General features: G+C 39.6%; 1 protein-coding gene across 1 annotated transcript in view; it reads right to left on the reverse strand.

Moving 5' to 3' along the window:
* Nucleotides 1–23,396, reverse strand: part of klf7b (Kruppel like factor 7b) — an 80,293-nt gene that overhangs the window by 23,661 nt on the left and 33,236 nt on the right. Inside the window, exon 2 of the mRNA XM_042494011.2 lies at nt 927–1,578. Coding sequence (XP_042349945.1) covers nt 927–1,578 — 652 coding nt within the window. The remainder of the gene's footprint in view (nt 1–926; nt 1,579–23,396) is intronic.

Below are 23,396 nucleotides of genomic sequence, written 5' to 3' on the forward strand. Positions count from 1 at the left end.
GTCAGATATCACAGATGTTCAAGTATACTCAACAGACAGGTTTAAAATCCAGAGCTAATTTGGTGGAAAAAGGTTATTGGACAACCAAGAACGTCACAATAAAACTCCTTGGTTGTTTTGTCTGTATAATGTCCTGCTGCACTGTTCTAACAAATGGGCCTGGGCCTTATTTTAACACAAGCAATTGGTGAGTATGTAGATCAGAAATGTTGGCAGAGTCATGTTTCATACAGTTGCTTACAAACTGAAATTAAAAATCCCTCACATGCATTCACTATGCTCGTGCATTGGCAATTTTGCAAATTGCACTTTTCATGTTTGCATGTTGCAAATTTGGTCAAAATGGCCCCATGTATGCAAAGGAAAACGACTCTTACACTTCTCAACCAAAATGAAATTAAAATTCCCCTTAAAATTATGGCTAAAAGTTATCACTGCTACCTTATGACCACAGTTAAATTTTAAGTCCAAAGTGCTGGACAACAGAGCTGAAATACTGTCAAGTATTGGCTAGGGATGCATGATAATATTAGCAAGTCATCAGTATCGTTTTATATTTGCTTTAAAATGAAATATCATTATTGGCAAACATGCTGATTTCTGCCGATATCACAAATCGGTACATTTTTTTTATTTACAAAGTAAACCTGGACAAAATATCAACCCTAAGTTGATGTATTTTTCTTATTTTGCACAATGAATGAATATTACATACACTGAAAAACATTTTATTTGATGTCTCCATCTGCTGGCGGGCCATCAGGACAACTTGGGCTAAAAGTGGATATATTGATATTGGTATTGGTTATCTGCATTTTTTATAATGGCATATCAGCAAAAAATCCAATATCATGCATCCCTAGCATTGGCATCTGAATACAGAGTGCTTGTGGTGACGGTAACTGTGATGAATGCACAGGTCTTACCTGTGTGAGTCCTCTGATGTGCCTTCAGGTGGGAGCTCTTGGTGTAAACCTTCCTGCAGCCGTTAAACTGGCACCGGTGGACTCTCTTTTTGTTCTCAGGTACGTCTCCTCCCAGACTTCCTCCTCCTCCCTGCTCGCTGTCACTGAGGGCTCCCCCTCGGCTCGGAGGTGACGGTAACGCTCGTGCTGCCACCAGTTTAGCCGCCCCCAACCCCACCTTCTTCGCCACAAATTTGAGCGTTAGTGTACCGTCTGCCGTCGCAGTCAGTGTCTGTGTGGGTTTGATGAGGTGGCGGCCGAGCTCTGGTGACGATGGTGGTGTTAGGGAAGTAACGGCGGCGCTGAGCTGTGCGGCACTAACTCCTGCCAGGACTTGGTCCTTTGGTGTGGGGGTCTCAGTCCCTGCCTCTGCTATGGTCCTGCTGGGGTTGGGCACCTGGAGGATTTTGGCCTGGACCTTGGGAAGGGCTACCAGTAGTGGAAGTGGGCTAGGCTGGTCAGGGAGGCTGGGAAGGAGGGGGTCCATCAGGTCCTCGTCACTGTCGCCTCCCTGCATGAAGGTCGGCGTTAAGAGGCAGTCCAGCTCCTCATCAAAGAGCTCTGAGAGTCGCTTGGGCTCCGTCTGAAGGTACCGCTCCAACTCTAGACATGTCTGCAAGAAGAAGAAGCACATGGACCCAAAGTCAGACATAAATATAATTTAAACCTGTCAATTCAGTGTTTTTACAACTCCAGTCACACTTTCTACACACGCACGATGCTGTTTCACTGCAAGGTTTAAACGGCCTTCAGTCACCAGGGTCATCAATGCAAATATGGCTAATTGATTAAGTCCCATAAAATGTTTTAATATAGCCATTATCACATGAGTTTAATGACCACCAGTTGACTCGTAACATACAATCACATCCAAACATCTGTACAGGACTTTAAATCTGTTAGGTACTGTTGTTGCTTTGCCAATATCTTTGTATCAACAGCGTTTACTTCTGCCAAAATGCCAACCAATTCAAAATTATCATGTTTAAACATTGTTGACAATGTTAATGACAATGAAGCGTACGTTCCCAAAAGAGGCACAGTCTCGTTAGTCAAACTCTCACTCCGAGATTCAGACCGTGTCAGCCCACAAACACCTGGTAAAAAGCAGCTGACATTAGAGGAATCATTTTCCTGTTGAGTCCCGTATGAGAGGATAGTGACCCGGAGCAAAGCTGTTACTGATGCAGTCGCACAGCATATCGTTAAAGATACGGTGTCCTTATAAATAATGGAAAAGCCTGGGTTTATCCACATGAAAACAATCGACCCTCAGGTACGTGCTACCAAGCTGCAAGTATTTTGCCGAAGTTGCCCCGCGTCATCTGCACAACTGTACATGTGATAAAAAAGATCGTCCTACTCAACTACAACAAAACAATGGTCCAGTAATTTGAACACAACAAATAACATTGTTTGTTAACATGAAAATAATGTTGAGCAAAGGCTGTATGAGTTTAGAATTGGTCATTTTCATTACTCTACTGTTCAAACTGCAAAACTGTGCAATATGCAATACTGTCTTGTATCCCTTTACATTTTCCAGTTTGCCTTTGTTAATTGAAAGCAACATTTGTTTTGAGTAATTTTGTTTGTCATTTATAGTTGTTTTTTTTTAAGAGGGGAAAAAACGATAAATATCGTAACTCGAGTTTGGTGTGAAAAAAGTGGAGATTTTATCTCTAGGCCATATCACCCAGCACTAATTAGAGGTAACCCCCCCCCAAAAAACCAAATCTGACTGCTTGCAGGATCAACCATCTGCGGTGTCAAAGTCACACGCCTTGTACGTTCAACCTTCCAGGATTTGTACGAGTGAAAGAGGTCGATTGTAAGGAAGATGTAAACAGAACTTGTTTAACTGTTTGAACAAACAGCCAATGCAATTGTTTAGTCTCTTTCAGAGGTTTCTGCAGACTGCAGCCTGTTCAGAGCTGCTGTTTACTAGTCTATTTAAATTCAAATACCCACTGTAGGCTTTATATTTCTCTGCAGCTGTTGACCATGTCACCTGGCACATGGCAGTCCTGGGAGAGGAGGGATTTAGTCTGTGATTGATTGCTGCTGCCTGGCCGAGCTCTCCAGAGCCCTGAACTGTGGAAGCCTTGCCTGTTTCCCTCTGCTCACCCAAATCAACCAGCCGTGGAAGTTATATCGCAAGATAGAGGAAGAAGGGAGAGCGAGATGAAGGAGGGAAAGTCAAACAGAGATACAAAGAAGGAAGGGATATAGTGAGAAAGAAACGAGGAAAAATAAGCAAGTATCTCTATAACTGTTTATTCAGCTTTTATCCAGAGATAACAGAGACATCTGTACAACAACTATACAGATCCAGATTTGGCAGCAGGGCAGCATCGCCACAGTAAGGGGCTTTAATGCCTTGGTCAAGGGCATCGGCCACATTACCTCAAAGGATTTGAGCCAGAAACCTTTTGGTCACTAACCCAATTTTCTAACCTTAAGGCCAAACACATAAACTTTTATGTTTTCTGTAATTCCTGCTCCCCTCTATTGCACTACCAACTGTACTTTTGAGGTCTACGTGGGACCGTCTAGTCGATCCTGCTTCTGCTTTGATCTCTCACACCTGCAACACTGTTTTCTTTTTTTCTTAATCGAAATCCTGTCTGCCTCATCCCACAGGGAAAATAAGACACATGTATCTGTAACGGCTGATCATAATCTACAGAGATAAAGTTTCCACAGCTGTTTGATATAAAATGCAAACTAAAAACAAGCCTTATTAAATGCTACTAACAGGGTAACAAGAGTGCCTGTGATGGTTTAGATTGTTTTACAAAGCAAACAGATGCAAACCAGATGGTTGAACATCAGAATCCAGAGCAGCAGTGTTTGTAATTATTTACAGAATTAAACTGTAAAAACATATGCAAAATAATGTGGTGATTAGATATGGTTACATTCATGGTTAAGGCCAAAAATATCATATTTCCCTTCATGAAATTTCATCCTGCAATGACACCGGTCTGACCGACAGTGGAGTAGGGTCGTATTTAATGAAAATTCTCACCCACATCTGCTCCTCACAAAAAGACCTCCTGGATTTTAAATGTGTGCCTGCATGTTCCCATAGAAAGACAATTTCATGAACTGAAACAACATCATTTCCAAAACTCATTAATACTACCACTCAACTGTCATACGTATGAGTCCGATCTCGAGTATAGTTGTGTGGCAAAATCTGTCAACAAAGCTATGCAGGTGCATCAACAAGTGGTAAAAAATGATTTCTACATCACAGTACAGAGCAGCATTCAACACTGAGTGAAGAAAGGCAGCGTGATTTCACAACTACATGTCCAACAACAATGTTACTCTCAGCCTGGTCTCACTCCCAAGGTGTCTAAAAAATGCTGCTTGGACTGTGGCCCTCAGCATCAGATTTAAACGCACAATGTACCCTTTAGCATTTGTACGAAATGCATTAGGCTTTCATCCAACTCCAATAAAAAAACATCTGTATCATTCTTAGATGTTCAGAGAAATGGACATAGTATAAAGAGTGCAAAAGTCTGCTTAGTGCAGGTGGGGGGAGAGATAGATCGGTCCAACAAGCGCAGGACTTTGACCCAAGAGACAGGTGTTTGTGTCCTGTGTAAAACTAAGTCACCTCTGAGTTTTTTTTGTCATGTGAGTCGTTGGTTACAAGAGTTGATTGACAAAACTAACATCAACCACAATCTTCCCCTAAACAGAGCCAAGCCTGAATCTATCTCCAACGCTTTCTGCATCAAGATACGCTGCAAAACGCTGAATAAAGTTCATTATCTTTATTATTATTATTATTCCTACATAATCTGTATACATCACTAGAATAAACCCACTTTTAATATCAATCCATAGTTCAATAAATGATGACTTCCAGGAAAAGAGTGTGAAAGTTTTGATTTCAAAATCAAGCAAAATCTTTTAACGCTATTATCAAGTAAACAAATCCTGTATTTATAACGTTCATGTTTTTGTGATGTTTCTTTCTGTCCAGAGAGAGAAAAAGAGACACACACACACACACACACACACACACACACACACACACACACACACACACACACACACACAGAGAGAAGAAGAGACAGAGAGAGAGAAGACAGCAGGCCAGTCCAGACCTCTGTAACCGTCCACTCAGCACTTTCCTGCGAGCTACCTGGCTCGAGCACCATCCTGCAGCATACTGCCTTTACTGTATCTGCCTGGAATTGAATTAATTTCCTCTGTGTGGCCAAAGGCCTTTGGCAGCTGAGGGTTCTCATCCTGATCCTTTGGCTCTTTCCACCTCTGCCATCGGAGCAAATTACAGCCACTATAGAAATGTTTTTTTTTCTTAGCAGCAGCTGGTTGACTTGGTCCATTCAGGCCGGCCAGCGCTGGAGCTTTGCTCCGCTCAGCCTCAGCAGCGAGACAGACAAACCAACACATTTAGTCTGAACATCTGTTGAGTGCCGATAAGCTGAACTTCCCTCTCCCTTCTTTTCTCCCTTTCTTCTTCCTTTTAAAAGAATGTCTTTTTTCCTAAGGATGGTCATTTGCATATGAATATAAATCAAAGATATCTCTTTGGGAGGGTCTCACTGCTTCATAAGGAAACTTGAAAATGAGAAGCAAACATGTACAGAAGCAAAGATGATGCCAAGCAACAAAGTCTTTACAAAGCTGATAGCAGTGCTGTGAGGAAAACCTTGGGGTTAGCCTCTTGTCCAGATTGTTGCTGTGATTTGTTGGCACTGGTATTCCTTTGAATAATTGCAGTGTGTAATACAATATCTGGTCAAGCATGCTGAAGGAGGCTATTATACCTCTGTTTAAATTAGATCAGACTTTGCTAATGCATCTAGAAACCAATACTAAGATTAGCAAACTGACATCAGAGTGGAACTTAAACAGACAAGTGCTTTATGTCAAGACAACACAGCTGGGAGTTTTGGGTAGTAGAAAATATATATCTATATAGAATATATATGACCCCTCGGGGCCATTTCACAGCCTTAGATCGTGAGGCGGGGCCCTTCTGGCCGTTCCAAAGTCGAGGCTTAAAACTAAAGGTGAGCGTGCCTTTGCCTCCAGAGCCCCTCAGCTTTGGAACGACTTGCCCGAGAGGATAATTTTCACAGAATCAGTGACTTCTTGTAAATCACCTCTTAAAACCCATTTTTATAGACTTGCTTTTATGCGATGTCATCTATTTAAATTTGTCTGTTTTTATTCTGCCTTAGTTCGGTATTAATGTTTGGCTTCTATTGTTACCGGCGCAAGAAACTCCTCTCACTTCTGCTTTGCTTTGTTTGTCAAAGCACGCTGTAAACTCTGTTTTTAAGAGTGCTAAATAAATAAAGTTATTATCATTATTATCATTATAGAATGATGAGCACGCTGCTCATTGATTACTCATTGAGATTATATAGAGTCCGAGCACACATACATATAACAATCCTAAAGTTAATACGATGAAAGTTATTACTTGTAGTAAAAGAACAGTGTTCAATGTTGACCCGGGAAGTGAATCCACATCAGATTTGTGGAGTCCTTAGACTAAACGTCAACTAAAAACCACCTTTATAGACAAGCCTTTCTATAGCAAACCCCACCGGTTATGATTTTCTTTGTTTGTTTTGGTCCCGTCTGTCACTCATTGTACTGTTTTCCATTCTGCAATTCATTGAAACTTAATTAATCATTCCCTCATTTATTTTAGGTGTGTGCAGATGTGTTTGTAAAGTGTTTTGGGACAGCATGTTCTAAAAAGTGCTACATAAATAAAGCTTTACTTACTCGCTTATATAAGATAAGATATATAAGATGTAAGATAAATTAAGAAAAGGATTTTAAATTTTTCCTCCCATTTGTGGTTTAGAAGATATCATGATCTATCAATCTAGCAATTGTGCTTTATCGACATTTCGAAAAATATCGCTCAAGTTTTGTGCCAATCTGTAATGGAAAGCCGCCAGAGAGGAACCATACTTGGTGCTGATAATATCTTCATTTTTTGGTGTGACATGGCATAAATCTGACAAAACCGAGTTCAAGAGGGCCTGAAGGAAAAGTAGCCTCCACCTTGTTGATTATTTCTTTTACTGCTTAGTCACATATGTCAACAGTTACGCTAATAACTAAGCTTTAATTGCTGATGGGAATGTTAACCAAACGTACTACAAAAAAACCAGAGTTATAAAAAAAGACTGAGGACTTTTCCTCTCAAAGTGTGCCACTGCTGCTCATCTGGGTAACCTGGCCATCTGGCTGACACAGCTACAGACTCAAGATACTAGGAGGATGTAAAGGTCATTAAGAGGAGCACTGTGATATATAATTTATGCAGTTTTTGCCCTGAATTTAAGGTTTCTGGTTCATTAATGTTTGCTTTTATCCTGAAGGATTCGGGCTGATGCTGCTCACAGGACACAAGCAAATATATTTATGGAGATAAAAGCAAAGTTTTGCAAGATTATGTTTTTCTCTTTTTTCCCCTTTCCTTTCCAAAGCTCCTTAAATTTAAACTTTGCTACTGCACTGTATGTGTTATATACATTATTCATCATCATCATCAGACACAACATCATTAATATTAGCTCTCTTTGATGCAGTAAACAAGCCTCTATTAGCGATTTCTGACGGCACACTGTTCCATTGTTTTCACTCAGACTAGAAATCAAAAATAGAAAGGTCTGTGTGTCTCCTGGTGGGGGCTGGACGGATGCTGAGGATTGTGGGAGGTGGGCGGGGAGGACAGAGGGTAGAGGGAGCCCGAGGCTTTGGAAGAGGAGCGGAGCGGCAATCAAACCCACGGCTGGCAGCGAACGCACCGCCTCTGACATCACATGTATGACCTTCTCCTTCGTCTGTTTCTCCTACACACCATGAATATCAGGTAACAATGACATGTATGGCCCGCAGCGTGTGTGTGTGTGTGTGTGTGTGTCAGCTGGCTAACAGCTCAGACTGATAGCATGTGTAGGGCTCACCTCCTGTGCCCCTGCTCAGTCCCACACCATATGGAGAAAGGTCACAGCGAAAAACACACACACACATTTGGTGGCCAGTAACACTCATTCCTACAGAAGATTTTTTTTTTTTTTGACTGACTGTCGGACCGTTTCAACACTCGCATGGACACAATTCTCTTCTGGTTGAATCACCAGAACAAACAAGGAGACACTGAGCCGGCGAAAATCCGCTTCGCTGACAAAAAGTCAAAAGTACAAGACAGTGAACACAACAGTTTGAGGACAGAAGTGGATAGAGACTCGCTGCAGTGAGAAACATCCAATCACAGAGTTTCAGATTCTGTTGCTGGCAGCGAACGGCGGGCTGAAGTTGGAGACTGAGCTCTATCAAACAACTAAAGAACAAATAAATAACTAATGCTGCACTCACTTCATCTTCGGCACAATGGGATGAAGAGGAAAACCTCCCGTTATTCTGACTTCCAGGAAGGTTAACCCTTCTGCTAACCCTGCAGTCAAATTCAGCCAAAATTAGCTATTTGTACCAAATTAGTTGCCCACTAATAAATAAACTTTGTTCGATAAGTAACACCAGTATCAATTCATCCATTTTTTTCCACCTAATCTTAGTGATCTTTAAGTCTCCTCTGTAGTTGAGTTAACATCATATAATGCCTTCTCTTTTCGTGATGGCCGACCGACAGAAGGAGACATGAAATACAATTCTTTCCCATGAATGCAATATTCATTCATTGTGCAAAATAAGAAAATACTTACTTAATACGAGTACTTATTCACTTTGTCAAGGAAAAACAAAAATATCAGTTTGTCATATCAGCAGAAACCAGCATGTTGGACAATTCTGATATTTCATTTTAAAGCCAATATCTGGCAATAGCATTGAAATGTCAATATTATCATGCACCCCTACAAAAAACCCACAAGGACAGACTGTATAGCTCATTTATAATTAGCTGAATCAGCTGTATTCATGTCCTGGATTTAACCCACTTGTAATTGTCTGCATTGGTGGCTTTGCAGCCATTTGGCCACCAGTTTGCTGACGCCTCTGTAGTTGTTTTCAGCAATTGGGAAATGATGCAGCTGCCAGTAATTCCCAGTTCTACCTTCTTAGAATTACAACTTAGAGGCTGATGTGACCATACAAAACTAAAAGGAGAGAAAAAAAGAGAAATTCTGTAATACTGTGAAATTATCCAGTCGGTGTTCAGAAAACAGAGTCTCAAATGTTCATTTCCAACGAGGAAACTCTTATGGAACCAGTGGCTATACCTGTTTGCTGCAACTTAAAGTGTTCACTTCAACTTCTCAAACCTCCCTCCACACTCATAGCATTGCAAGGGGAATTACTGTTGGCGAAACAAGAAAGAAACAGATCGGCAAGCAACTACCACAATTTCCAAAGTTACCGTAACTGTTCCACCTTCTGCCATTGCCTCAGAAACTTCCATTTGGATGTTTCATATGCAGTGGATACATTGAAACTTTACATTTCTTTGGTTTTGATTGAAAACTGTGTCCTGTGACACTGCTGTGATTAACCTGTGGTTAGGTTTAGGGCACAAAAACCGTTTGGTTAGGAAAACAAAATCTTTTTGCTTAAAATACCCGATTTAGTCACTAAAAACATGGCTAGAAATGCATCTACCCTGCATTGAAAAATACCCACTTTTGTTGGTCTTGAACAGTGGTCTGCTGACTCACATACATGTAATCTGAACTACGTCATTTTAAAGTTAGAAATGTAATTTCTCTGTGGTCTTTGGTTTAACTGGTTATGAAAATCCTGTTTTGGATGTGAAATAACTGACGTGCTGTCATTGTGCTGTTGATTGAGCCTTCATTTTCCCAAGTGATCATACTCAGTGGCAGACAGAACTGCAGGGTGAACAACAGGTTTATAAGGACCGAAACTAAAAGCATGATGTCAATATTCGATAGCCACTACACTGTGCATAAACATGTACTACATAATGATAAGTTAAAGCAAACATCTTGCCTGCTTCCACCTTGAGGGGCTCCAATTTCTTTGGTTTGATCTGTGCAACAAATCAGTCATCAATAAAGACTTTTACTCTCTGTTTGTATGACAGCTCACATGTACAGAGAAAAATGGGTTCTGCAGTTGCAGTTAATGTACTCATTTCACAGAATTATTTCCACAGTGTTCATTTCATGCTTTTCAATTAAACTTGATTTAATTCTGTAACTGTATGGAGGTCAATGTCAAACAAGGTCAAACACAAATGCAGCGTCACTGCTGAGGGGAAAGTCACCTGTGGCACGTTACACTGGATCTAAAAGCTCTTCATATCTACATAGTGATTCTACTTTTTATTTACTTGTAGCATCTGTCATATTTGTGTGTGAACAGTGTGTTTTATATATTTCATGTGAGCTGCTACACTTTCAGCTGAAGATAAAAACAATAGATCCATCTTTTCCTCCTGAACCCCCTGTTCCCTCAACGAATGTTTCCCTTTATATTTTGAGTGTTTGATTTAATATCTCGTCCAAAATAGCTACCGGTGACGTGCAGGTCCTGCCTCTGCGCGTGTGTGTGTGTGTTTGCTGCCTGCTGAGGTCCATTAATAATGAATGCAGAGAGCAGAGGGCTCTGGATGGAAGCGCTAAGAGCTTTTGACAGACAAAAGATCATCGAGGACGGAGCTCAGCAAACAGACTGAAGTGGGTTCAGCAGGAGATGCTCCGTCTGTGTTTGCATGCACACGGTTATGTGACTATTAGCAACATTTCCATTAGGACAATGGTGAAATTAAGCCATTTACGTTCCTCCGTAAAGTGACACTTCCTATAATGGTCTGCTTCACATGTGGTTATTGCCACATAAAAGACCGAGAAACATCAACAGCTTTTCTTCCTGCAAGAGCTTAGATTTTACAAAGCCGAGAAACATTAAGTGAAGAACTGATTCAGCCTATTAAAATATGTCAGTGAATGTTTTGATATCATGACTTGACAGTCTCTTATAATTTTTCTCAACTATCAAGTTTAGTGAACTGAAGCATGCTTTTGCAACTTCTTGATTCAGCATTGTTTATTTTTCATCTCTTACGGCAAATTTCCAGAACTGTCACCATGTTATTCCCATAAAAATCTGAAATGAAATGTGATATTTGTATATGTGCGTGCTGTGACAAATAAACAATGACCAGCTTTGCAAGACTGAGATACAACAAGGAGGCGCATCTAATTCTGTTCACGGTGCTGAGAGACCGGTCACAGAAATCAGTAGCCCACACAGATATAATAAAGGTGAAATCTCACTTCAGAAAAACTCACCAGCATGACATTCGAAACACGCAGAGTTCAGAACAAGTCCCTTCTACACAAACGTCTATGAACAGAGAAAATCTCTGCCAAAACGACACCAATATCAGCCTACCTACTGTGCTTTCACTTTACAATAACTCGTTGCCCATCATGACTTTCCATATAGTGATGCGTTTCTGGTTCTGCTCTCAAGATTAAGACGTCAGAGCGACAGATGAAGCAGCAGCAGCTCTGGGATACATGGTGGGAATCGTGAAGTAAATGTCAGGTAAACACTTACAGGTAAAAAACAACCTTAAAGTAACGGTATGGGATTTTGCAAATGGAAAATCTTGACAAGCTGAGCGGTGATATTATACATTCAAACACTGGTAAGTGTGAAAAAATGAAACTAGTGGAGAAAATGAAGAGACCTGCATCTGCACTTTGTCTAAACTCCATGCATCCAGCTACATCTCGATCTTTTCTTTTACTGCTCATCAAAATTTAAATGCTGACGTCAGTTGATAACAGTCAAATAAGCCACTCCGTCTGCAGTGAAATAAAGGCTGACACAGCCGACATGTCCAACACAATTGTCCACTGCATTATAAAACAGCATGCATGTAAATAACAGTAAGTTAAGCTGGTAAAACTCAAACATCTTGCAAAAATTTAAATTTAAAGCCAATAGTTTTGGTAATGAGGTGATGTTTTTTTGCTCTCTTTAAGGTTAAGCAGATTGACTTGCTTAAAAACATTATGTGAATCTGTGTCTTACAGAGAATATTGAAACGAATAATAGTCAGAGCACTAAAAAAAGCTATAGGTTGTCAGAAGAACTACGTACATTTTCTGTTCAGTTTACATGGATATAAATGGTGAAAAGGTCATGTAGAGATTTAAAAAGAGAGGTGAAGTCTTTCCTCTTTCGTTGAACAATTACAGTGACATTATTTTTGAAAAAATATGTTTAGTAATTAATAACGAGAGACAAATATTCTTTTGACCCGCTTTGAATTGTGCCATGAATTGAGCATATCATGTCTGCCAATTTAAAAAATAATTTTGCAAGTCAGAAATGTTGGAGTTTGTCATAAAACTGTTTAAGTACAAAACAGTTGTTTGTAATTTTCAAGACTACGCAAATGGTGCAAGTGATACATAGCTCTCGCTCACTGAAACTATGATGCCTGTGTGTGTCATACCAGGATCTGGTGTACATATTTTCTTAAATATGTGTATTTTTTTTTCTAGACCATTTTTGTTGGCACATCGTAATTTTATTTTATTTATGTTACTGTTCTTGCACCTTATTTTTTTTAATCATACTTGGCACCTTGTTTTTTCTTATCGAAAATTTTAATATTTTTATGTTAGTAATTGTTTTTACTATTATATTTGTGTTGTTCTTTCACTGCTTATACTTCTTCGTACCTCATAGCTGCTGTAACATTGGTGAATTTCACCACTGTGGGACTAATAAAGGATTATCTTATCTTATCTTACTCGTACAGTACAAGCAGCAGGTCTCTCATCAGGGTCTCAACATTTCTGCGTCGAAAACGTTGCCAGAAAAATTTGTGCCTTTTCTGTAACAATTTATGGCATACATGTGTAATTTGTAAACAGAAGACTCCGTTGCTACTTTTCTGTTTTTATTTTATTGTTTAAAGTACATGTTAGGAGTAGAAAATTGGTAAAAAAGAGGCAAAAACAGTGGATGTTTCCTTAAAAAGACACGACTCAATTGTCAAAAATGTAGTGCTGGGTCTTATAATCCGTAAATATTCTCGTAACTCCATGTTACTGAAATTAAATCCCACAAATAAAGAACACAACGCTTCAGTGTATGTTCCTCGTATTAGTCTCATTCATCTTAACTACAGTCGTGTCACAGCTGCACTCGTGAACCTCCTCACTGACACTAAACTGATGCTCCCGTATGAGGAATCAGTTTCCCCTCTCACTGCCGTGTACGCCTCCTCTCCTCCAGTCTGATCCTCCAGTTTGTTCCTGTCTCTCTGTATCTGTGTGTGCATTACACAGTGTTTATTTTCACTCAACATTATACAGCTTTTGGCTTCAAATTATGTTTTTCTCTTCGCTTTCTCATACAAATAGGTCCTAATTAAAGTGCTTTGGCTTCTATAAACTGCTCTTTGAAGCTCTACCTCTTGATGGATCTCGCTCTCTCCACACAGCGGGCTCTGATGGCTAATTAGCCACTCAAAGGAAAAGGCAAAAAGAGGCTCTTTATTCAGCTAATTTGCTGATGCGGCTGTGTACACGGCGGATGTGTGTGTTTGTAAGAGTGAGAAGAGCATAATGACTTTTAACTGATGTGTGTGAATATGTAATGCCTCATGCGTACGATATCAAACCGGTGCCATTGGCAGCGAGCTGCCTCCTTTATGTCTGAGCAAGCATCGGTGCTGCAGCGTGGATGTGTGTTTGGTGCTTTGTTTGAGACTGAAGTGCAGTTTGTGTGAAGCTGCCTGTGAAGATGCTGTTTGAGTTACTGAAGCGGCGTCTGTGCAGAGTCACATTGACTTGCAAACGCACATCCTGCAATCTGATCAAAATCACGCAAAACAGGATGCATTAATATTCCCTTATAGTACATTGACTTGTGCTAAATCCACTTCCTCCTCATCCACATGGTGTCAAAGTTACCAAACCATTTTTAGCTCAAATTCAGAGTTTGAATTCTCAAAATTAAACACAGTAAAAGTTATTTAAAGTGCTACATCTAATGTTTTAAAATCTGCATGTTTTACAGCAGATTGTTTCAAGATGAATACAAACATAAGAATTTTAAAATGCTAGAAGCACTCAGTGTGTTTACAACATGTTAGAAAAGGTCTAATTATTGTGTTAGTCTGACCAAAACTGGACCTTTAACATACATGTAAACAGGTAAGTTGGACTGAAATTCAGTCGAATTTCTCAAAGTGGGACGATCACACCGAGATAATGTGGTTGGGTGTCGATTCACTCGCTCATATATACGCCTCAGTTGGACCTGAACTGGCCTTAGTGTTCGGTGCATGCTAGTCACCCGCACCGGGCTTTGACCCAGAAGTCAAACAGCATAAATTTGCAGAAAAAGATGGGAAAAGTGCAATCAATTGTTTGACTAAGTAGAATTTCAGTCGTCCAAGATTTTCTTTGACTGAAATAAAGGCCTACAGTGCTGAAACATCTGTTTGCCTACAGCTTGTTCATTGTGCTGTTAGATCAGCAGTTTTCCAGACAGACGCCGAAGCAACCCAAACTGCCATTGTTTTCAAACCATGAGCATTAATCTGCTGCGATATCAGCCTCCACTCTTCTGGTTTCAGGCTTTTTTTTTTCACCAACAGGGATTTACTCCCATTCAGCCACAAGAGCATTAGTGAGGTCCAACACTGATGCTGGGTGATAAGGTCTGGCTCACAGCTGGTGTTCCAGTTAATCCCAAAGGTGTTGGATGATGGGGTTGAGGTCGGGACTCTGTGCAGACCAGTTAAGTCATACTAAAGTGGGAAAACCATTTCTTTATGGACCCGGCTTTGTGACTTCCCCAACTGTTTCTGCAGTTGGAAGCACATCATTGTATACAAACATATGTGGACAGGGGTGTCCAAATGCACTTGGCCATGCGGTGTATCACAGCAGCATACAGTACACTAACTATCCTCTCATACAGCCGGACTCTCGGCTTGCTTATGGACAGCTGCCATTTTGGAGACACCAGCTTCCTCCATGCCTCCATTGCACTGAGCCAGCTGCAGAAACGAGCCAATATCATTCTGCTGGATGGCGACCATCTCGACTTGTCTCTGCTCCCAACACTGCCACTGCTACTGCTTCCTACACCAGTGAAACTCTTTAAATACTGCAGTGCTCTGATGTGGTTATGATAGTTATTTCACTGAAGGAATCTGGAATTTTATTTCCCAATCAATCTGGCATTGTACATTTCTGCAAACCATGTCAATGCTACATTTGTACATTTTGTACGTGTCATATCAGTGTCACTCCTGTGGTGTACTTCTGATTTCATATATTTGAGCTGAATTTGTCATCAGGAGGTGGAAGGGATGGTGGATGGCGTGACTCCTATTCGAAACTGCTGCCAATTGCAGACCACTGTTTGAGATCAACAAAACCAGGTGTTTTCAAGGAATACATCAGCTGCGTTTCTAGCTGTGATTGTGGCACCAAATCTGGGTATTTTACGCCAAAACATGATCTTTTCCTAAACATAACAAGTGGTTTTATATCTAAATAATAACCACACATCAACCACAGCGTTGTTGAAACATAAAACGTCAACATATTTGCAGCATATGAAACTTACAAATGTTACATTTCCATGGTTTGCAGAAATGTACGATGCAAACATTTATTTTGGTTACTGACCAATCCGGAAATAGTAAAGCAGCTATAAAAATTACTGTTCCTCACACAGAATCAAACTTTTAAAAAGTATTAAATGATCTGAATCTGAAGAGTTGACAATTTAAATATCATAAGGACAACAATAGAAAATATTTTCACTGCTGTTCTTCTGCTTTATTCTTACCTTTCCTTTTATCTTTCTATTTTATGTGCACATTGTCTGTAATTCAGTAGTAATCAGAGCTGAATCTGCAAACTGAACCTAAAGACACAAAGACAATATTTCCTCACCCTTTTACATAAACTAACAAACAACTGTTGAAACTGCATTTTCGTAAGATATCATAAAAACTGTTGTATGAAGATATGGTGAATATCTTATCTTATATTTCAACAAATTTGCCTTTGGTTGAGGACCATCTTACAGTTTTTCACAGCTCCTCACACACATTTCCTCTAATAAACCCCAAATTAAAAAACCCAGACATCTCTGACAAAACATCCTGACACCATCAAACACACAGACGCTACTGAATACCGAGTCAAAAATATGGTCCAGGGTTGCCTCACTATGCACAGACATACTAACAAAAAACATCACAATCAATCAGTTCGGTGATAAAGACGCAGACACAACACTACATTACCACAGTGACCGAGCCGACACTTGTGTGTATGTGCTGTCGGTGTATTCACTCTCGCTTCGCCTTAATTGAAAACGCAGCACCACAAACAGAGCTGAGTCCTGTGGGGTCTGATTTGAAAAGCAGGTGGAGGCTTCAATAAAAAAGGTTAATGGAGACGAGACCTGATGGAGGAACGCGGCGGCATCACTGCAAGCTCTCACACTTTTTGATCTGAGAGGAGATTAGGCTGAAAACAGGGAACATGGCTCAGTTTGGGGCTGCTAGAAACGCATACTTTCATCAGCAACAAATCCTTCTGCGGGGTTTTTCCAATTAGCTAATTAATGACATATCAAAACGCGTTAGCAGAGCCCAAAAAGGTCTATAAATAGCTTTCTTATTCTGAACAACAGTAAGAAGTCTAACTTAAGCCCAAAAGTGTTGAAGAAGTTGGCATTGAATGTCGATTTGTACATGTGTACATTTATTAATTAATTAATGTTTAATGATGTAATTAATATTAATGTGTTACATTTATATATACAACCACTACACTTATTTTGTTGAAACTGTATGTTCTTGAAATTACAAATCAAATATTCTCTGTTTTTGTCATATTGTCAAGACTATCATTATTGCAAAAATACCCTGAAGTTTAACGATATTGTTATTAGGCCATATTGCCCAGCCCTATTGTATATAAACTGGTTGTGGGAGCACAATATCCTAAAGTAGAGAAATATATATAAATACATTATATTACTATCATAATTAATAATGTTATCACTACTCAATATAGCTGATGTGCTTAATTGCATTTTAGAGTATTAACTACTGTGGGCATGCACAACCAGTATTCAGAAGTAAAGCCGGATACATGCAGTGGCCACTGTGCACACGCTAATTAAACTAGTGTCTCGCAAACTATAGTGTCCGGCAAATAAAAACAAGTAAATCAGAGCTTTTCTCTTAAAACTAGACAGCTAGTGAGAGAGAGAGACAGAGAGAGAGACCAGTTTAACAGTTCAGAGCTGATTAGAAAGCAGTGAGCTCCAGAGACAAAGAAAGATAATTAGCCAATGAGAGTGGGAGAACAGGAGTGAGTGAGTGCATGAGGAGAGGAGGCTCTGAGCTTTTACTGCTCACTCACACACACACACACACACACACACACACACACACACACACACACACACACACACAGAGCATCACCTCCGACCTCCAGCCTCAGCCAATGAAATTTTAATCAACAGTCTCTGATGGAGGAGAGCACTCAGACTCTCCTGCTGTGTAACTGCTCTCTCCCCATCTTCTCTCTATTCTCTCTATCTTTTCATGCCTTTGAGCATCCGTCCTCCTCCTCCTCCTCCTCACTCTCACCTCTATAAACACCTCCTCCCTTCTCTCCTTTCCCTTCGCTGCACACATTTCACTTCCTGCTTCCTCATTCACAAAGCAAAAGGTCACCTGCTCCTCTTTCTCCTCCTCATTCACTTTTGCTTCTGTCACTGTCTCACCTCCCTCTATTTTCTCTGCTTTTTCTATTCTTATCTCACTCTGCGGCTCCTCAGCGATACAGCTTTTGCATCACTTTAGTAGAAACCATTTTACTGCCTAATAGCAAATCATTATTTTCATGACTAATCTATACAATAAACAGTGAAATCCAGCTGATATTTCTTACGATTGATCCTGATTAACAGTAATTATTACACTGATTTTATTGATTTCGTTTGCACACTCTGGCTGCACACAAAATGACAAAACACAAGCAAATGAAAAGGATGTGAAATATATACACAATGAAAAAAATCAAGCCAAAAAGCATCTTGTGTATTTTTGCACAATGTAACAGAAAAGAAATATAACGAATAGTGACAAAGTAACAATTTTGAAAAAAAAGTCAAGCTATTATTGCTTTGACTGATACTGCAATTGTGATATGATTTGCAATAAAAGACGACATGATCATTTTTACATTTTTGTTTTCATTTTTGCTGAAAAACATAATTGTGGTGTTATTTCAGCACAAATCTGCGCCAAACAAAGATTTGTTTTCTTGAGCCTGTAAAATATGACATGCAGACCAGGACATCTCTGTAGCAATATTACATTTAAAATGGCATTTTGATGCACATTTTGCCTTTAACAAATATTGCGCCTCCTGCTATTAGAAAATTGTAGCAGTCCATAACTGTGATTTTGCTATAATTTTGGTTAATATTCATCCCTACCACAGAGTCAAGAACAAGAAACTTTAAGTATTGTGCAGTCCTGGTTAAAATAATAAGTGAGTTGTTGCAGCAGCTGAGAGACTAAAAAAACCCACAAAAAAAAACCCCCATTGTTACCAAAACCACAAAATGTTGGATATATTTATAGAAACGTGACTGAATGCTTTCTTAAAGACTAATGACTAAAATCATTTCAGAAAATGTGTCTCTGTGGATTTTTACTCATTTGCTCTTTTTTTCTTTCTCCTCCTCTTACATCAGAGACATCCGCACTCATCCTCTCTCTCTCTCACACACACACTAACACACACACACACACACACACACACACACACACACACACACACACACACAAACACACTCCATCTTCACTGTCCACGGTTATTAAATACAAGGACATAAAATTAATTAACAGCTTAATCACTCACACGCACGAACACGCATCCATACACACACACAGAGAGCTCTAAAAGGACACGGCAGGTAGGGCCTTTTAATTTGAGGAATAATTTAATACTGCTTAACCAGGCTTATGGCCATTCTCGCTCTCTTTGTCCCCATTGTGTGTGTGTGTGTGTGTGTGTGTCTGTGTGTGTGTGTGTGTGCACGTGTGTGTCCTAGCTATTTCATTAATTGGCCGTGATGGAGGGATTGAAATCTGTGGCAGAATCATCTGTTCCTCTGTCTGTTGTGCTTTCTGTTAATGAAGCTACTCTCTGTCTCTCTGTCTCTCTCTCTGTCTCTCTCTCTGTCTCTCTCTCTCTGTCTCTCTCTGTCTCTCTCTCGCTGTCTCTCTCTGTCTCTCTCTCTGTCACTCTGTCTCTCTCTGTCTCTCTCTCTCTGTGTGTCTCTGTCTCTCTATCTCTCTCTCTCTGTCTCTCTATGTCTCTCTCTCTCTGTCTCTCTCTCTCTCTGTCTCTCTCTCTCTGTCTCTCTCTCTCTCTCTCTCTCTCTCTCTGTCTCTCTCTCTCTCTCTCTGTCTCTCTCTCTCTCTCTCTCTCTCTCTCTCTCTCTCTCTCTCTCTGTCTCTCTCTCTCTGTCTCTCTAAGTCTCTCTCTCTCTCCGTCTCTCTCTCTTTGTCTGTGTCTGCAGGTCATTCGTCATGTCGGACTGCCTGTCCTCCACCATGAGGCATTTGTCCAGCCTGGAAAAATGATGGGCTTGCTGTCTGCACATCACAGCCAGACAGTGCATACACATAAGTACACACACACACACACACACACACACACACACACACACACACACACACACACACACACACTTCTAACCTTTAAGTCTGCTCGTACATGAATGGGTCTTTCTATAAAACGCTTTAGCGCCTCTTTAGTACCACTTGAACTTTTACAGTCTTCTGTAATTTTTTGCAAAGGAGCAAACAGTGCGGTGCATCACACAGGAGTCCTGTTTCACAACAACAGCACGTTTTTGCAATTATTGAAAGAATCTGCTGCAAAACATTTTCAGTCTTGACCATCCGAGACTTAGTGGATGTCATATACTATCCCACAATATTTTTTCTTTTATATCTATTACAGTCTTAAAGTTACAGTCAAGATGGCGGTGAAGACAACAATTACAGGGACTAATTTATCTTTCATCGCGCCTAACTTTAGTGGATCATAATAAGAGCTGCCCTCTGAAAGTGGGAGATTTGAATCATCAGACACCCCTCAGTCGACTGAGATCACTTCACCTTTAATCTGTCATGAAAATCTAATCTTTTATTTTCATTTATACATACTTTCTCTTCTTTTTTCCTTGCCTTTGTATGTTCTGCTGATTTTACTGCATTACTGTGCAAACACTGTCACTGCCATAAAGTATATTGATTTCACATGTTCTAGTGTTGAAATAATTTAATGTGATATAATTAAACCCCCCATTAACTACATGCTTATTTATATTTTATTGTTTTAGCTCTATCTACTTTCATTATTCTGCTACAGTGACTCTATTTCCCCACAGGGATCATTAAAGCTGGGTCTCATCCAATTTCAAAATAAAGCGTTTGAATAAATCTCATCAGTGTTTGTATTCTCATGTAAATACAGCTTCTGTCAGCCAAAGTGTGTCTGAGACACTTGAAGCAGCGAGTGGTTTTCACTCCCGAGTGCTTTTGTTCACTTTCATTCACACCGCAGTCTGAGAGCCACAGACTAAAAGTGAATGTTAAACACTTGACTTTAGGAAAACCATTGACTCTGAAACTTAAATAAGAGTAAATGACAGAGGTAAAGAGACACTTCTGCCAAGTGGTCTGATGAAAGCTTCAGGTAATTCCTGATAGAGGACAAAGAATGATATGAACAACAAGAACAACAGGATAAAAACACATCTGCTTGATTCACAGACTCACTCATTCACATTTTGCAGGCTGTGTACTCTCCACAAAGAGAAGCTGCTCTGTCAGACCAGTTTTGCATATCCAAACCAGCATCTCAAACCAGAAAATAAACTAGTGGGATACACCTGCAGATGTAGATGCTGATGTTTACGGGCCAATAAAGTAATACGCAGGTGCAGTTAAGAAAATTTAAAGGGGACTTATTGTGCTTTTCCTTAGATTCTGTCATATAGGCTATATAATGTTACAATGTCAGATGTTCATATTAAACGTGGCAAAACTTTTAAACAATGAGGTAAACGTATGTAAAAGTAATCCCTGCGAACAAAAACTCTGGCTTCAGACCATTCTGAATATTCTGTTTCCAATGTCTCTTTCCTATTTTAAGACAAGCTTTCATGACAAATTTCCGTCAAAGTTAATGTGCTCCAGGCACGCTACTGCAAGTGTTAACATAACATACACTGCAACATGTAGCTACATGGTAACGTCGAGGAAATATGTGATCTTGGTTGCCAATGTTGTTAATTTCTCCTTGAATTCAGAACATGTTTCTGCTGGAACATGTCTGGTTCATTTCCCTGGCTGCAGGTGCAATGATGGGTTTTCTACACATTCATTTATTTGTGGAGGCGTGCAACAATAACATCTGCCGCCACATATTGATATTTTTTTTTGTGCAACGTTAACATTATCTGCCACCATATTTTGATTTTTTTTTTTTTATGCGAATTTTTTTACAATTTGGTTTTTCACCACATTACACTCTTGAAGCACAGAGCGTATTCTGGGCACAGACGGAGCAGCAGAAAATCACGAGCAGTGAAAGTGAAACTTTCATCGAGCTGGGTCTAAAAGTTACATTCATTCGACTCTACGGCAGCTGTACTTCTCATCGATCTGATGTGATCAGCTCTGATTAATCGACTGATTAATTAAACATCCCAAAATCAAACTGCTGCTTAGGCAAAAAAGAAATCATGAGGAGTGGTAGAGTAACGCTTCCTAGGGCATTGTTTTCTCATCACATCTCCTACTACATTACCTTGACAAAAAATTTGCTTGACCTTCACATAAAAAAGCAAAAAACAACAACAACAAAAAAAACACGTATTTGTCTTATCACCGACTGAGGCTTTACTTAAAAATGTCATGACCACGTGTTGTGATCAAGCCTGTCATCCATTATTCACATCTCTTGAAAAACCCAAAATATAAACACGAAATCACAAACCCACACAGCCAAATCTCAGCCTCTTAAGACGACAAAAATTAAACACTTGACACAAAATGTTTTCTTATAAATAAATGAAAAGTTTCCTTCAGATGGCACAAACATCATCAACACACTGATAGCAGAGATCTGCTTGTTAGTATTTGCCTCTTGGGGGAGGTCTGTTCATATTTTCAGCCATAACAACTTGCAGTTTGATTCTGTAAATACTTAATGTTTTCATTACTTATGTAACAGTAAAACACTGGAATGTGCTTTAAGAAGAGAATTGTCTCACTTTTGAAAAGGCGTTAAACAAATATGCCTCTGTGTCAAGGTTTGGTAAGATAAAGATGCATTAGACAGTATTTTTCCTTTTCAGCATTTGATTAAATGACTCCAGGATATGTGAACTTAATGTCAGTGCTGCTATTACCAGGAGAATCAATCCACCGAGCATTTCTCAGCACCTTTCAAAACAAAACCAAAAGTGATTTTTACTATTTCTAATTGTAAAAAAAGCAACTCAATCACCACAATAAATGTTGGCATTTTACATTACTGCAAACCATTTGTATGATATTGATAGTGGATATGTTGAAACGTAACACATCTTTACTTACAAACAAAATTGTGATTAACACCTGGTTAGACTTAGGCTAAAAAATACTTGGTTATGATTAGAAGAAGATGTTTTGGCTGAAATTGTCCTGTTTTGGTGGAACAATCCTGGCTAAAAATGCAGCAATAACAGCCGCTATTCATGTCAGTACTCCATCTTGAAAAGCAACATTTCTGTAAAAAAACAACTGATTTTCATAGTCCTATCCGGGCTGGGACCACAGCAATGTCTCGGTAAAAAACAATTGCTTTTCTTGGCTCTATCTCTGCTGGAAACACAGTGATGGGCTGCAAAAAGACGACCGCATTTCCCAGCTAAAAACTCTTTGGAAATGCAGTGATGACTTTCTAAAAAAGAAAAAAAAACTGTTTCATAGTTTGTTGGTCTCGAACAATAGTCTGTAGATTTGCAAGTGCCTCGCCATCCACCATCTCCTCAACCTCCCAATAACAAAGTCAGCTCATACACAACTCACGTTAGAAACATTGTTATGAAATGTGCAAATGTAACCTATCCGTGGTTTGCAGAAAGGTAAAATTTAAACATTATTCTCTTGCAACCGAGCTATAAAAAAACACAACAGCTTAGAACTGGGGCTAAAACAATTTGGCTATATGCTACCTGCCAAGCATGAAATGACTAATCCATAATATGATTTCTTTGAACTGATGCTCCAACCACTGAACCATTTCATTCAAACCTTTTTTTTTGTCTGAATGCATCACCAGAAAGGAGATGAGGCAAACT

This window comes from Plectropomus leopardus, chromosome 10, assembly GCF_026936395.1.
Source record: "Plectropomus leopardus strain MGB_pleo_1.0 chromosome 10, ASM2693639v1, whole genome shotgun sequence".
NCBI lineage: Eukaryota > Metazoa > Chordata > Actinopteri > Perciformes > Serranidae > Plectropomus > Plectropomus leopardus.